Source organism: Sminthopsis crassicaudata, chromosome 3 (assembly GCF_048593235.1).
Source record: "Sminthopsis crassicaudata isolate SCR6 chromosome 3, ASM4859323v1, whole genome shotgun sequence".
NCBI lineage: Eukaryota > Metazoa > Chordata > Mammalia > Dasyuromorphia > Dasyuridae > Sminthopsis > Sminthopsis crassicaudata.
In genome coordinates this window covers 331,757,361-331,771,938 of record NC_133619.1, presented here as the reverse complement: position 1 = coordinate 331,771,938, position 14,578 = coordinate 331,757,361, and the positions used below count along the sequence as shown (strand labels likewise).

The 14,578-nt window shown below is 36.7% G+C and overlaps 1 protein-coding gene across 3 annotated transcripts in view; it reads right to left on the bottom strand.

Moving 5' to 3' along the window:
* Positions 1-14,118, bottom strand: part of SEC22A (SEC22 homolog A, vesicle trafficking protein) — a 73,272-nt gene extending 59,154 nt beyond the window's left edge. The window contains exons 1-2 of one of the 3 annotated variants that reach the window (XR_012488086.1): positions 13,724-13,860; positions 6,371-6,571 (exon numbers count right to left, since the gene is read on the bottom strand). Coding sequence is in view for 2 of the 3 variants with exons in the window: in XM_074301408.1 (XP_074157509.1) it covers positions 6,371-6,571; positions 13,724-13,731 (209 nt within the window). In the remaining variant the exon portion in view is untranslated. Of the gene's footprint in view, positions 1-6,370; positions 6,572-13,723; positions 13,862-13,977 lie in introns of those variants that run through there. The other 2 variants (XM_074301407.1, XM_074301408.1) reach the window with 2 other exon arrangements.
* Between the last annotated feature and the right edge of the window lie 460 nt (positions 14,119-14,578).

Genomic DNA, 14,578 nt, shown 5'->3' with positions numbered 1-14,578 from the left:
TGACCATTTCAAACTTAGCTCTCTATACTCTCCTAGTCTCTCAGCAGATAACCTTGAATCTTACTTTAAAATTGAGAAAAATCAAAGTTGTTTGTTGTCCTAAGTTCACTCATTTTTCCCTCTTCCTCCTCCTTACCTTGGACTCCCCATTTCTTTACCTATGCTCTTTACCTCTGTACCAGTCTCCAAGGAAATAAGACTCTTCTTGCCAAGATCAATACTCTAATTATATCTATCCCATCTTAAATTATACCAGTGATGGAAATTAGTATGGCAGAAATTAGATATGGATCCACACTTAACACCATCTACCAAGATAAGATCAAAATGGGTCCATGATTTAGGCATAAAGAGTGAGATAATAAATAGATTAGAGAAACAGAAAATAGTCTACCTCTCAGACCTGTGGAGGAGGAAGGAATTTATGACCAGAGAAGAACTAGAGATCATTATTGATCACAAAATAGAAGATTTTTATTACATCAAACTAAAAAGTTTCTGTACAAACAATACTAATGCAAACAAGATTAGAAGGGAAGTAACAAATTGGGAAAATATTTTTAAAAGTAAAGGTTCTGACAAAGGTCTCATTTCCAAAATATATAGAGAACTGACCCTAATTTATAAGAAATCAAACCATTCTCCAATTGATAAATGGTCAAAGGATATGAACAGACAATTCTCAGATGATGAAATTGAAACTATTTCCATTCATATGAAAGAGTGTTCCAAATCACTACTGATCAGAGAAATGCAAATTAAGACAACTCTGAGATACCACTACACACCTGGATCATCTCCTGATTTTATGATACAGAGAAAAAAGGACTGGATTTCAAGGCAGCAGGGATAACTTTGAATTCTGATCCTACCTAAGGTCACCTTTGTGAACTTGTTCAAGTCCCTTAAATTTAAGGTTCACACTTTATTTTTTAGTTTATTTTTCAATAGAAATAATGTTATAAATGTTTACTTCCTAGGTTAATTCATAAAGTCTACTTAACTCAAAATTCAATAGAATCATGAGCTCATTACTGTAAGAACTAGCTGTGCTAGCAGTAGTTACTACTAGTATCTACAATTCTACTAGTATTTAGTGATTTGTACATGAATTTCCCATTCTGTACAGTTCTGGGGCTATGTTCTTCCTTAAATATAGCTCTACTGATGTCTACTATTTGTTCATTGCTCTTTGGATAGATAGTTTCATCTTCTGAGATTGTTAAGTTCTAGGATTCACAACCATATAACACCACTAGGGCATTGAGATTTATTTTAATCAGTTGTGTCAAGCTTTCTGGAATCCCTGAAAACTAGTTTCTGAAAAACAATCAAGCTGTTTCTCTTTTTCCTATTCAATTCCAGGTTCAAAGTATCGTCCAGCTGCAGTACAATATAATTTACATGGATTAATTGCTCAATTAACTACTTGGCATAGTTTGCATAACTGACAGTGTATGCTCAAACTGGTTCACTACCTTTGGTGGACAACACAACCAGCAGACAACACCATGAACAAAGCCAAAATGAAAGAGGAATTCTTTACAGAATGTGACCAAAGCTCCAGAACTGAACATCCTCCCTCACTATCGGCCTCAACTGTGTCCCAATCAGACTTGTCCCACCAAGAAGGTATCTTCTTAGATTCTTTCCCCTATTATCTTCATTTCCTGAATGTAAGCTCCCAGAGAGAAAGAGGGATTATTTCTCCTTCCATTTTATTTTTATCCCCAGAACAATGTCTTCCTTAACAAAGTAGATACCTAAAAAACATTTGCTGAACTGAATCAAATGAGCAAAGCAGGTCAAGAAAGCTGGCTCAGATCATTTCTGGAAAAATCCCAATAACTAAGCAAAGTTAGAGAAGGGATAGATTTCATTATCTCCTTCATGATTAACTACTTCTCTTTCCCAGAAAATGAAGGGTAGTAGAATCCAGGTGGAAAAGTTCCCCTGTCTACCAAATAAACTCAATAACTCTTCTCTTATAGTCAGAGATGGGAGTAATACAAGACTGTATAAATGAAATTTAAAAATTCATGAGCAGTACATTCAAAAGACTAAGCTGGCAAAAGTGAGTATAAACAGTACTACTGCAAAAAAGCAAAGCTAAAGAGGCCTACTGCCATTAGGGGCTTTCAAATTAATTGGAATCTAAGGAAATAAGTTTGTCAGAGCTTTCACATTTTATCTAAGGGACAATTTAGTCTTGCTAATATAATAATCAACCTCAAGTGTGAAACAAGCAAGTGGCTTAATGAGGGTTGAGGGTGGTACTATATTTTAAAAGAGAACTTATTAATTTAGATGAACTGGCAGTGTCCAGAAAAAAAAAAAAAATATATATATATATATATATATATATATTTTTTTTTTATATTTATGTTTTTAACATGAATACTCACAAGTGCGTTTGCCCAAAGTCCTCAAGGCAAAAAAATAAAATAAAATAAAGTGAGGAATGATTTCTCATTTGATCTCTTAGCAAGGAGGAGAAAGGCACATTTGGACCCTTCTCTCACACTGCCCCTAGAATTCAGCAGTATTCTTTAAAAGAAAAGTAGCTGCTCCAATAAAATTAACAGGCTTTATGATTTTAGTTACAAAATTTCAAATGCTATTATGTTTTAGCGACACTTTTAAAATTCTGGGTTCAACTATACATTTATGCTTCACAAATTATAATAAACAATAAGTTATAAATAATAATTACCCAGATATATTACTATTGAATCATCATAATCCAAACAAAAAAGTACTTGCTGCTACTAACTGGGACAAAAAGAGGCAGAGACTAATTGCAGTTTTCTAAATTTTCATAAAATTGAGTAATTAATTTTCATATGATACATTTGTCATTTATAAATGTCATTATATAAAGTTAAAATTGCAATTTCAAAGAAGTTTCCACAAACATTTCAAGTTCTACAGAAAATATTACAAAGATATCAATCATATCATTTTTATGAGCAGTATCACTATTTAAAAAATTAACAAACTGAATAATATAATAGCTTATTTGCTGAAGGTCTTACAGCAAGTAATTGACAATTACATTGTTGTACAGTGAAAATGTTAGGTAACAGATGCACTTCTTTCTACATTATAAGCATCCTTTAAACTGAAATAATTGTTACAAAAATGTAGAATAGAAAGAATATACAAAAAACGATACAAAGTGAACAATGTAAATGTACACATAATTATTTCTACTGTAATTCAGAGGAGAGAGAGAACTGGTTAGAAGGGTTTCATAGTATAGTTTTAAGATTTGAACTCACCTTTCAAATAAAGACAAAATTCTCCTAAGAGTCAGTGACAATTGTGCTCCCAATGATAGTTCATTATTAAGAAAATCAATAAAACTGTAAACTCGTTTACTTTAGGGGAAAGATTAGAATGGTCAGGATTTTCAAGGCAACTAATTTTAGCAAACAAAGTTTTATGGACTCTACCTACAACATTAGCAGAGGGTTTTTTAATTTAATAACTAATAGTTCAAATAATATAAATTAAATATATATAATGTATATATGTATATGTTAATATGCATATCAGTGGTCCTCAAACTTTTAAAATAGGGGGCCAGTTCACTGTCCCTCAGACTGTTTGAGGGCCGGACTATAGTAAAAACAAAACCTCACACTCTGTCTCCGCTTCTCAGCCCATTTGCCATAACCCAGAGGCTGCATAAATGTCCTCAGCGGGCCGTAGTTTGAGAACCCCTGATGTATATTATATATATCTATATATATTAGGGGATCAATGTGTTAAGAGTAAGTTTTTCATATACAGCAAAATACCAATTAACCAGAACCCAATTAAAACTCTCAATGAGTTATATTTTTGTATTTTAATCTTTTAAAGGTTGCATTCCATTTTTTAACAGAAAGAATCAAATAGCACACAAACACGATCCTTTACGAGGAATTTATTTTAAAACATACCAACAAACAAAAAATTAAAGCAACTTACAAAGTTAGTTCTGGGAAAGCTGGAATTACAAGCAGGCAAAGCATGTAGCTGCCTAGGATCCAATACACAGGACACAACAGAGAACACCTTTTGATATTAATTTTTCATAGTTTCACAGAATTTTTAATGCCAGAAATTTTTACTCTAGAATGTTTTTTTTTTTTTTTTTGGTATGTCAAATTGCATTTATGGAAGAAGACAGCACAACTTTCAAACTTTGCATAAAGTAAAGTAATATGCTGTCCCAGACTTTGACCTAGAAGTCAATATATATTCACTCCAGTTCCCTTTCTATGTACAGCTATAGCTTTATGTAACAAAAATTGATAGCAATCCTGTAACCCAAAAAACTTCAAGTCCTGAACTCAAGAAAAAAAACCAAACCAGTGTTGTACTTTCTGAGAGAGAGAGAGAGAGAGAGAGAGAGAGAGAGAGAGAGAGAGAGAGAGAGAGAGAGAGAGAGAAAGAATGAGAATGACACTCTTTTAGAATGATTGTCAACTACATTTCCTACCCTCAGAAAACTTTAATATCCTATTATTAAGTATTCTGGATCACAGTATCTTAAAACTATTAGTGTCACCAAAAGCTTGTTCTATGCCTTGCTTTCTACTCTTAGCTGAACTCAAGACACTCTTGTGATAGCAACCACAACTTAATTTCAGAGATTATTCAGAAGCTATTTCTAGCCTTGAATCATGTATTTCAATTCCATTATTTCTACAGTTATCTCCACTTGAATATCTTCCACCATTTCAAACTTAGGAGACTCGTAGAATCCACTTTTTATAAATATTCATTCTACTATCTCATAATCCTATTCAAAACTCATGCTTATAAATGAATTTATCTTTCTTTCCAAGTAGGTCTCCTCCCCAACTCCATTTCTGCCAATAATACCGTTTTTCTTCCTTCCAGTCATCCAGTCCAGAAACTTAAGAATCATAATTGCTTTTTCCCTCTCTTTTATCCCATTGCAACAATAACCATATTTTTCAAACCAAAAATGGGAAAATAGTCATTAACAATGCCAGTACTACAACCATTTGGGCTTATGTATTAGGGCATAGTAACAGCTTCCAGGTAGGTAAGGTTCCTCACTTCAATTTTCTTTCTCCTACCTTCAATCCCTCCTAGATACTGCTGCTAAATTAATTTTCCTAATACATTGTGTTCATTGTCATTTTTCTGCTTAAGAAACTATAACAGCAGCCTATTATATCAAGTACAAACTCTGCAGTCTGACTTTCAAAGTTCTTCTACAGTCTAGCCCCAATCTACTCTCTTTACTTCTCATTCTCCAAAGGTCTTCTCTACTTCAATTGGAAAAACTTCCTCAAAAGTATATACCAGTGTTAGAACACTTTAAGCAGGAAAAAGGTAGTTAACTCACCTGCAGCTGCCACATCAAAGGACCTGCCCTTATCTATCTAAATCCAGATCAAAACCCTTTCATACAAAACACTTCCATCTCTTTAATGAAGCCTTATGATTTTTTGGTTCCTCAATAATTTCATCAGTATATGGATGAGATACATGCAAGCAAATGCAGTATATATTTTCCCACTTTATTTACATTATTTCCCCTAAAAAAATTACATATAACAAATCAAACTGTAGCAAACAAATCAGCAATCTAATTTTAACTACCTCTTAATCTTTTCCTTAATCTTTCCTTAATTTTTCCCTATAGTAATAGACAGCATTCAATATAATGCTCTGCACAAGTGGTGTTAAATATAAATTTGGTGCGCTGAACTGCAGAGTTTGAATCATCATAATTTATAACCTGATTTTATTCACTGTTGTTTTCTCTCATTATTCCATTACGTGCTTCTTGTCAACAAATAGCAGACTTCTCTGGACAACACACCTTCCCCAAGCTCTGAGCACAATGCTGGACATATAGTAAAATGCTCAATAAATATTTTTTCCCCCAATAAATACTTGATTTATTCACTAATAGCAAGGAAAATGTGTAATTTAATAAAATTAAATCTCTTAAAAAACAAATGTAAATTAGGAACAGTAAGAAAGAGTCCAAAAAACAATACAATTTCTAAATTTATTGTAGTTGTCTTGGGATCAGATGGCTGTTGATATGAATAATCCTGAACTTTCTTAATATTATCAGATATTTGAAATTCCAGGAGAAAAGCCTTCTGAGGAAGGCTTTCAATACACTGAATAGACCTCTCCTATTATGAATTTATTACAGAACATGGGCAAGAGCACAGATGGTTTGCAATCAACATCATTAGAGCAAACATTCAAATTGATGAGATCATGGATCCATTTGAGAATGTATTAAGACACAAATCTGTGTCAGAACTACTTAAATTTCATTAAAAGGACAATTGGATAAATACTTTAATGTGCAAAGCAGAAGTCTTACTTAATATTATATTGTCCAGTTTTCAGTGTACATCTATCAGGAAGCTGACCAAGTTTCTTCGAGAGTGATTTAAAATACTTTCTGCACTCCTGCACTCCCATGCTTTGTTCATAATCAGTAGAAGCAGAAAGAGGTAATCCATCTCGTACTCGAACTACTGAAGCAGATAAAATCATAGACATTTCAACAAACAGAAAAGACCTAAAAAAGAAAAAAAATCAGAGCAAAAGTCAAAGAAGCATTTGTATTATTACTTTGAAATTTTTTTCTACCAAATAAATGATAATAATCATTTCTATACCATTTTCACTTTGCACACATTTTATAAAAATTACATGATCAAACAAGACCCATAGTCTAAAATTAAGCATTTATCTATTCATTCATCAATCATTTATTTAAAAATCTCTGAATGTGCCAGATACTGTACTAGGTAGGTATCAGGAATGCTAAAGACAAAAATGAAACCATTCCTGAAGAGGAATTGGGAGAATAAGATGGAATGAACACACACTATGACACAGATGAGAAATATAAAATATACACAATAATTTCCAAAGGAAGAATGTTTAAAACTAGAGAATTCAGAACATACTTCCTATAGGAAAAGACACATGCTAAGGCTTTCAAGGAAGCTAGGTATTCTATTAGGCAGACATAAGAAATAAGTACATTTCTGAAATGAGGGAAAACCTGTGCCAGGAAAGGCAAACAGAAGATGAAATGAAATGTAGCTTCTTAAACTGCAGATTTAAATCCCCTCATTAATTGAATGTGGGGGGTCGTGAAAAATTTGGCAATAATAAAAGGCATCAAATAATCCACCAAGATTCAATTCTTTATGGAAAAATAAACATGCATAGCCATCTCATTAGTATGCAAATTTGCTTTCATTTTTAATAAATAGCAAAATTATACACACACATACATATATGTATATATATGTATATACATATATATATATAATACACACACACCAAAAATTGTTTTAAAATAAATTTATTATTTATTATCAGTAAATGTTTGATTTGCATACCTATTTTATATAGCCATATATGTATACAGGTTACATAAAAATTTCTCAGGTGAATAGAAGCTGTGAATGACAAAAGTTTAAGAAGTCCTGTTGTACATGAAAGAGCAACAAGCAAGATCTACTGAGTGAAATGCAAAGAACATGAAGAAAAAAGTAAGATGCAATAATTCCAGAAAGATAAACTACATCAAATTGTAAGTAACTTTAAAATTCAGAGAAATTTGTATTTTATCCAGAAAGAAGCCACTGGAATGTCTTGATTAGGAAAATGCCATGGTCAGCCTGGTGTTTTAGGATTATCATCAGTTTAGCAATTTTACGGAGGGGAAAAAGAAAAGACTAGAAGTTTGGAAAATCATTAAGATGTATTGCAATATTCTAAGAGACAGGAAACAAGAACATGAAACATCACAGTGATTATGAGTGGAAATGAGAAAACAAATGGAACATATGTAATAAAGTTAAAATTGATAAGACGTGGGAACAGATTGGATGTGAGGTGGTGAGAGAGAATGAGATCTCAAGGATAAGCTTAAACATTTAACTTCAGTGGCTAGAATAATAGTGGTATTCTAAGAGGAGAGGGCTTTGGAGGAAAGATAATGACATGTTTTAATTATTATCCTTTTCAGGTTATCAAAAGTCAATAAAAACATATATCAGCTCTTATGTAAATAAAAATGGATAGTTTTATTCATGTAAAGTAGTAATTTGGAGAAATTTCTGCCAGACTGGTAGATTTTTTTCTAAATATTTAAAAGGCTGAATTAATCTTAAAGTACCTTGCAAGATCCAGTCAATAAAGGTGACAAATTTTAAGTAAAAAACATGTATTTGAAGCCTGGGCATAACACTGATTAGCCATGTGCCGTGTACCAAAGGGACACATTATTTTACCTTTCTAAGTTCCAATTACTTCTATTTAAATCCACCTCACAAGACTGTAGGAAAGCACTCTAATTCCTAGAGTATTTCAAAAAAAAATCAGGATCATAACTAAGTTTAAGACTCTCCCACAAAAGTTGGAAGACACCAAATCTCATGAGGGTTAACCAGTTATTCATGACTGAATTACCTGAGGTTCAAGAATATACTGAATTCACCTGCAGTTTCCCATTGTATATATATTTTATTCTAAAAAAAAAATCTAAGTTCTAGTTTGCCACCACCATGTTATCTTTTTCCATTTATTTGAAATTTCCATGTTATTTATTTTTTATTAAAATAGTGAACCCAATGTTTATAGAGAAGTCAGTAGCAAAATTAGATTTTAGGTCACCTTTTCTCTGTCAGCAATTTAACTTAAAACAAAATGGAGGGCATGAAAAGATTAAAAAACAACAACACTGATTTTCTTCTCAAAACGTCTGGAGAGACAAGGTTACTATCCTGAAAGGATTTTTTTATTTTATTTTTGCTGTTATGCCTCTAGAATTAAATGTGACAATTAAAGAGTTCTATTGGAGCAGCCAATTCAACAGACATAATAACTTTCTGCCTATATATTCAGCACTCCATTCCCTCAAAATTTCTCCTTTAGCAAGCACTAGAGCCATATGGTTCTGGTATGACTTAGTAGCTTCCTTTGTTGTTTTCTGAGGGAAGGAAATACCATCTCAAAAACTAGTATGTGACTACTGTCAAATCTTTTAACTTTTTAGCCCCACCTTTCTTTGTAAAATGTAGATAATACCTGTAATATCTAACTCATAGGTTGGGGGCGGTGGTTGTGGAAAAATGAGGGAGAATTATTTAGATAATGAATGCAAACTATTTTTGTAAACTCCAAAGTATTATGTCATAGGCAAATACTATAGTACATAAGCAATAGAGAAGAGTTCCCCATTGCTTCAATTTTAAATTTTCTATTCCTAAAAAAAGTGGTATAAAAAGGCCTGTGCCCGACTTCAAAGGTATAGAAAACAAAAAATATTGGCCATCAGCAGGTTTATTCAACCATTCCCTTGTGACTTATCTAAAAATCTCATTTACTGGTACTTAAGACTGAGTCTCCAGAGGTTTCACAGAATCAGAGTAGAAATCACCAAAATTAGAACAGGCAAAATCCTCATCTTAAAAGATTGCATTCTAAAAACATACCAGAGGAAATCCACAACACATCAGATCCTACTCTCGGTATCTTACATAATATGTGAGACATTTTTTCCCAGAACAAAACTGAGTTTCTTTAACTTGAACTTCAGGAACATGATCATCTCTCCAATGCCCACATATTCAATCACACATACTCTGTAAACCTGGGTTTGACTATCAGTCATAGAACCCACACTGAATAATGTCACTCAACGTATGTCTACAAATGCTTCCTACTCTGGTTTATTCCTTTCTTTAAGAAAGGGAGAGGTAAAATGCTGCAATGAGGCTGGTATTGTGAAGAGTAGCAGAACACCTGAGTTTAATGCTTGAGTTTAAGTCCTGCTCTCATGCCAACAAGACTCTATGACATAAATAAAATCATTTAATCTTTCTGAGACTCAATTTTAGTTGTAAAATCTTCTACAATCTTCCCTCAAAGAGCTCTGTCAATTAGGTTTTGCATCTATTTAAGTGTCTGCAATATGCCACAAATGATGCTAAGCAGTGGAGCTATAAAAGGTAAAGGATGTTCCCTATAAGACAGAAGAAAAATTGGAGATAGTCAACAGAGAAATGGCAATATCATTAATAGAGACTGGGAAAAGGCTTCTTTCGGCAGTGAGGATTTTAGCTAAGACTTGAATAAAGCTAGGGAAATTAGGAGATGGGGATGATAAGGCAAAGAATTACAGGCAAGGAAGGCAGCCATAAAAATGATCAGAGCAGAGAAATGGGAGTATCATGTTCAAGGAACAGCAAGGAGGTCAGTGACTCTATGTTGGAGAATATGTAGGTTATAAAGTGTAAGCATATTAGAAAGGCAAAAAGAAGCCAGGTCATGGAGGACTGCTATTTATAAATGAAAAAGAAGATTTTGCATTTGATCCTAGAGGCAATTTGGAACCCCTGAAAGTGAATGAATGGAAGGAGGGAGAAAGTAAGATATATGGTCAGATTTAATACTTTAGGAAGATCAATGTGACAGTGGAGTAGAGGAGGAGACTGTAAAGAAGAAAGACTTAGGGAAGGAGGAAGGCCAACTAACAAGCTATTGCAAATCTAGGCATGAGGTAAAAGGGACCTGTACCATAGAATGGTACACATAAGAAAGTATGTATGAACCAATTTCCAACTGATAAATGATCAAAGGATATGGACAATTTTCAGGTGAAGAAATTAAAGCCATTTCTAGTCATATGAAAAAAATGCTCTAAATCACTACTGATCAGAGAAATGCAAATGAAGGCAATTCTAAGGTACTATTCCACACCTTTCATATTGGCTAAGATGACAGGAAAAGATAAATGACAAATGTTGGAGGGTATGTGGGAAAACTGGGACACTAATACATTGGTGGTGGAGTTGTGAAATGATCCAACCATTCTGAAGAGCAAGTTGGAATTATGCCCAAAGGGCTATCAAACTGTGCATACCCTTTGATCCAGCAGTATTTCTACCAGGTTTGTATCCCAAAGAGATCATGAAAAAGAGAAAAGGGCCCACATGTGCAAAAATGTCTGTAGCAGCCCTTTTTGTAGTGGCAAAGAAACTGATGGCTGAATAAGTTATAATGTATGAATGTAATGGAATATTATAGTTCTATAAGAAACGATCAGCAGGATGATTTCAGAAAGGCCTGGAGAGATTTAGATGAACTGAAGTGAGCAGAACCAAAAGAACATGTATATAGCAACAGCAAGAATATGAGATGATCATTTCTGAAAGAATTGGCTTTTTTCAACAATGAGATGATTTAGGTCAATTCCAATTAGACTTGTAATGAAGAGAGCCATCTGAATCCAGAGAGAGGACTGTGGGGACTGAATGTGGATCACAACATATTATTTTCACCTTTGTTGTTGTTTGTTTGCTTGCTCTTTTGATCAGATTTTTCTTGCGTAGCATGATAAATGTGGAAATATGTTTAAAAGGATTGCACATGTTTAACCTATATTGGATTACTAGCTGTCTAGGGAAGGTGGGGTGGGAAGGGAAGAAGAAAAATATGGAAAACAAATGTGTTTTGCAAGGCTTTGCAAGGATGAATGTTGAAAACTATCTTTGAATGTATTTTGAAAAATAAAAAACTATTATAAAAAAGATATTATGATGACAGAAGTAACAGGAGGGGGAGATATGAATGAAGAATGAAAGAAAGGAGTCAAGAATGAGAGCTGGGTTGTGAGCCAAAGTGACTTGAAAACTGGTTATACTCTCAAGCAGAAAGAGATGCTACTAAGAGGAGAGGGTTTGGGGAGAAACTTCCGTTCATTTTTGGACACAGTAAGCTTAAGATGTCTACAAAATATTCATTTTGAGATGCCCAATAAACAGATGGAAATGAGAAATGGATCAGGACAAATTGGGATTGGACCGATAAATCTGAGAATCATTTGTAGAGAGATGCTAGCCAACTATAATGTAGCAAAACAATGAAGATGGGGAAAAGTTGCTAGCACCGAGCCTTGGCATTCATGCTTACATTGATATCTTGGCATGACTTAAATAAAGAATTAAAAAAGCAGACGAAGGATCAAAGAGAAGACACAGAAGAGAATAGTGTCATGAAAACACAGAGAGAAGAGAATATGAAGATGACTCATAGCATCATAATCTGCAGAGCGGACAAGAAGGTTAAGAATTAAGAAGAAATTAATTAAAGAGATCATTGTAAAGAAAAGGTTTAGTTAAACAATGAGTTAAGAAAAATGTGAGAGAAAAGTGAAGGCATCAATTATAAAAAGCTTTCTCAATGAGTTTAGCCAGAAAAGGAAAAGGATAAATAATAATATCCAGCAGGGATATATGGATTAAATGAATTTTTTGAGGGAGAGACATGGGTGTGTTTGTAGGCAGTGGAGAAGCAACTAGTTAACAGGGAGACACTGAAAATAAGTTAGAGTGGGGGAATGACAGAGAAGACAATCTGCTTTGAAGATGAGACGGGATGGAATAATTTGTGTTTGAAAAAAAAAGAGCCACTTCAGGCGAGATAAGCCTGGGGAGGAAAACAATGTCAGAAGGCATCTCAGTACCGTGAGATAGGAAGGGGAGAGAGAAAACGCAAAGCATGGGCTCAATGTTTTCAGTGAGAGACAAGGTTATCAACTGGAAAGGGTGGAAAGTGGGGGGAAGGGGCACCAAGGAGATCTGAAAAGGTAGTATTAAAATGCTAGCGCAATATTATGCTCCTGCTCTAAGGCTGTTACAAATCATAATGTATGTTTGGTGCTTTTGCAAGCCTAGAACACATTCCCTTCTTAACTCAGCCTTCTGAAGTGAAAAAAGTAACTTTAGTTAGTTTCAAGTTCCTTTATTATGACTAGTGCCTTTCCTCTCACTTTGTTCCAAAGATTAACTTTGTATTTAATTTTGTTTTCTTCATACTAATTTTAAACACCTGCTGCTCCTTGAGGACAGGGCTTGTGTTTGGGTCTCAGTCCAGCACAGCCTATACCAGTGCTTTACAGATTCACGTTGGGGAGTGGAACACCAACAGTTCCAAATGTCTTAGAGCTGTTTTAAGTTTTAATAGCTTTAGAGTCATGCTTTTAATAAAGTAAAGCTGCACAAAAATTTTCCTTTTGGAACTTAGTCCTCTCCACCTGGCCTTGCACTTACAAACTTGGCACCTTGGCTTGGGGATGGGTTAGGCCCGCAATGCGACACCTCCGGCTCCAGCCTGCTTTTGAACCCAACCCCTGTGGCTGCTCCGGCCTCCAGGAGCAATGCCTAGCTCCCTTCTACCTTTCCATTCTCCCTACACTGTATTCCCCAAGGCCCGATGGTCTCCAGCAAGTCCAGCAAGTACTTTCTGTGGCAGGGCCCACACGTGGAAGGCTCTCCCCCCTCTGCTCCAATAGGCCTCCCCGGCCCCCAATGCGGCACCCGCTGAAACCTCGCCTTCCGTGGGAAGCGTTTAATAATTCCTCTCAATTCTAGCGCTTTGGATCTTTTAATTATCTCCTACCCCCCGCACGGCTCGCTCCGTAGATACTGGTTTGCACGAAGCCTCCCTCACTGGATGAGAAGCACCCTGAGGGCAGGGTTCCCCTCCAGACCCGAGTGCAGAGCCAGGCGAGTAGCAGTCATTGAACCAGTGCGGACGAGACTGAATGGCTCTGTAAACGGAGGCAGGGTTAAAGCCACCCCTCGGTGAGGTGTTCTACCACCCGCAGTCCGAGCCTTCGCACCGCGAGCTGCAACAACGAGCTACTTACACACGCATTTATTCCCCATCCCTGTCCCCCGCCCCGCTCGCACGCTGAGGCCCGCGGACGCGGGGGGGCCGGACTGAAGGGTGGCTCCCGTCACCTGGAGGGCCACACAAGGAAGATTGGCCCGGGAAATGACAGGGAGGACCTAAAGGCACCCGGACAGGGCCGAGGTAGAGGCGCGGAGAAGGGAAGGGTGGGGCTCGGCCCCTCAGCTAGAGGCCCGCGGTGAAGGGGCAGGGCCGAGGCCGGAGCCCTACCTGCTGAGCTGGAAGCCGCCGCTCCGGGAGACGCGGCACGCGATGCATCATGGGATCCAAGAGCGCTCTCGCCCCTGGTAGGGCCGGGGGAGCCTGGGCAAACCGTCACGCCACGCACTGAGGAGGGCGGGGCAATGGGCGGAGCAAAAGCAGTCTCCTCCTCCCTCCCCACCCCTTTTCTGCCAACTCCTAGACCCAGTGTGCGCCCCGGCCAACTGCGACGCGTGCGCGCGTTCCCACACATGCGCAGTGACATCCTCGCTGCCAAACACCTGAGACTTCCTTCTCCGTCATCCCATCCTCCTCGTCCTTCCCTTTTTCTTTCATCTCTTCCCCCCTCAAGTGGGATTGCTCCAGGACCTCTCTGCCCATATAGGAGCCCTTCCTGCTCTAACATTCATCTCCGGATCCTGGTCCGCTCCTCCCCAGCCCAGCGACAGGCGCCTCTCGCAGTCTCCCTCCTTTCAAATGCGGAGCGCTCAGACAGCCTCGCAAAGGCACCAGGCCCCAGCTGCCCGCCCCGCTTTTAGTCGTATGTGAATGTTTGGGACAAGGAGACCTGCCCAAACTGACTGCTCCGAGATCGCTCACAGAAAGCAGT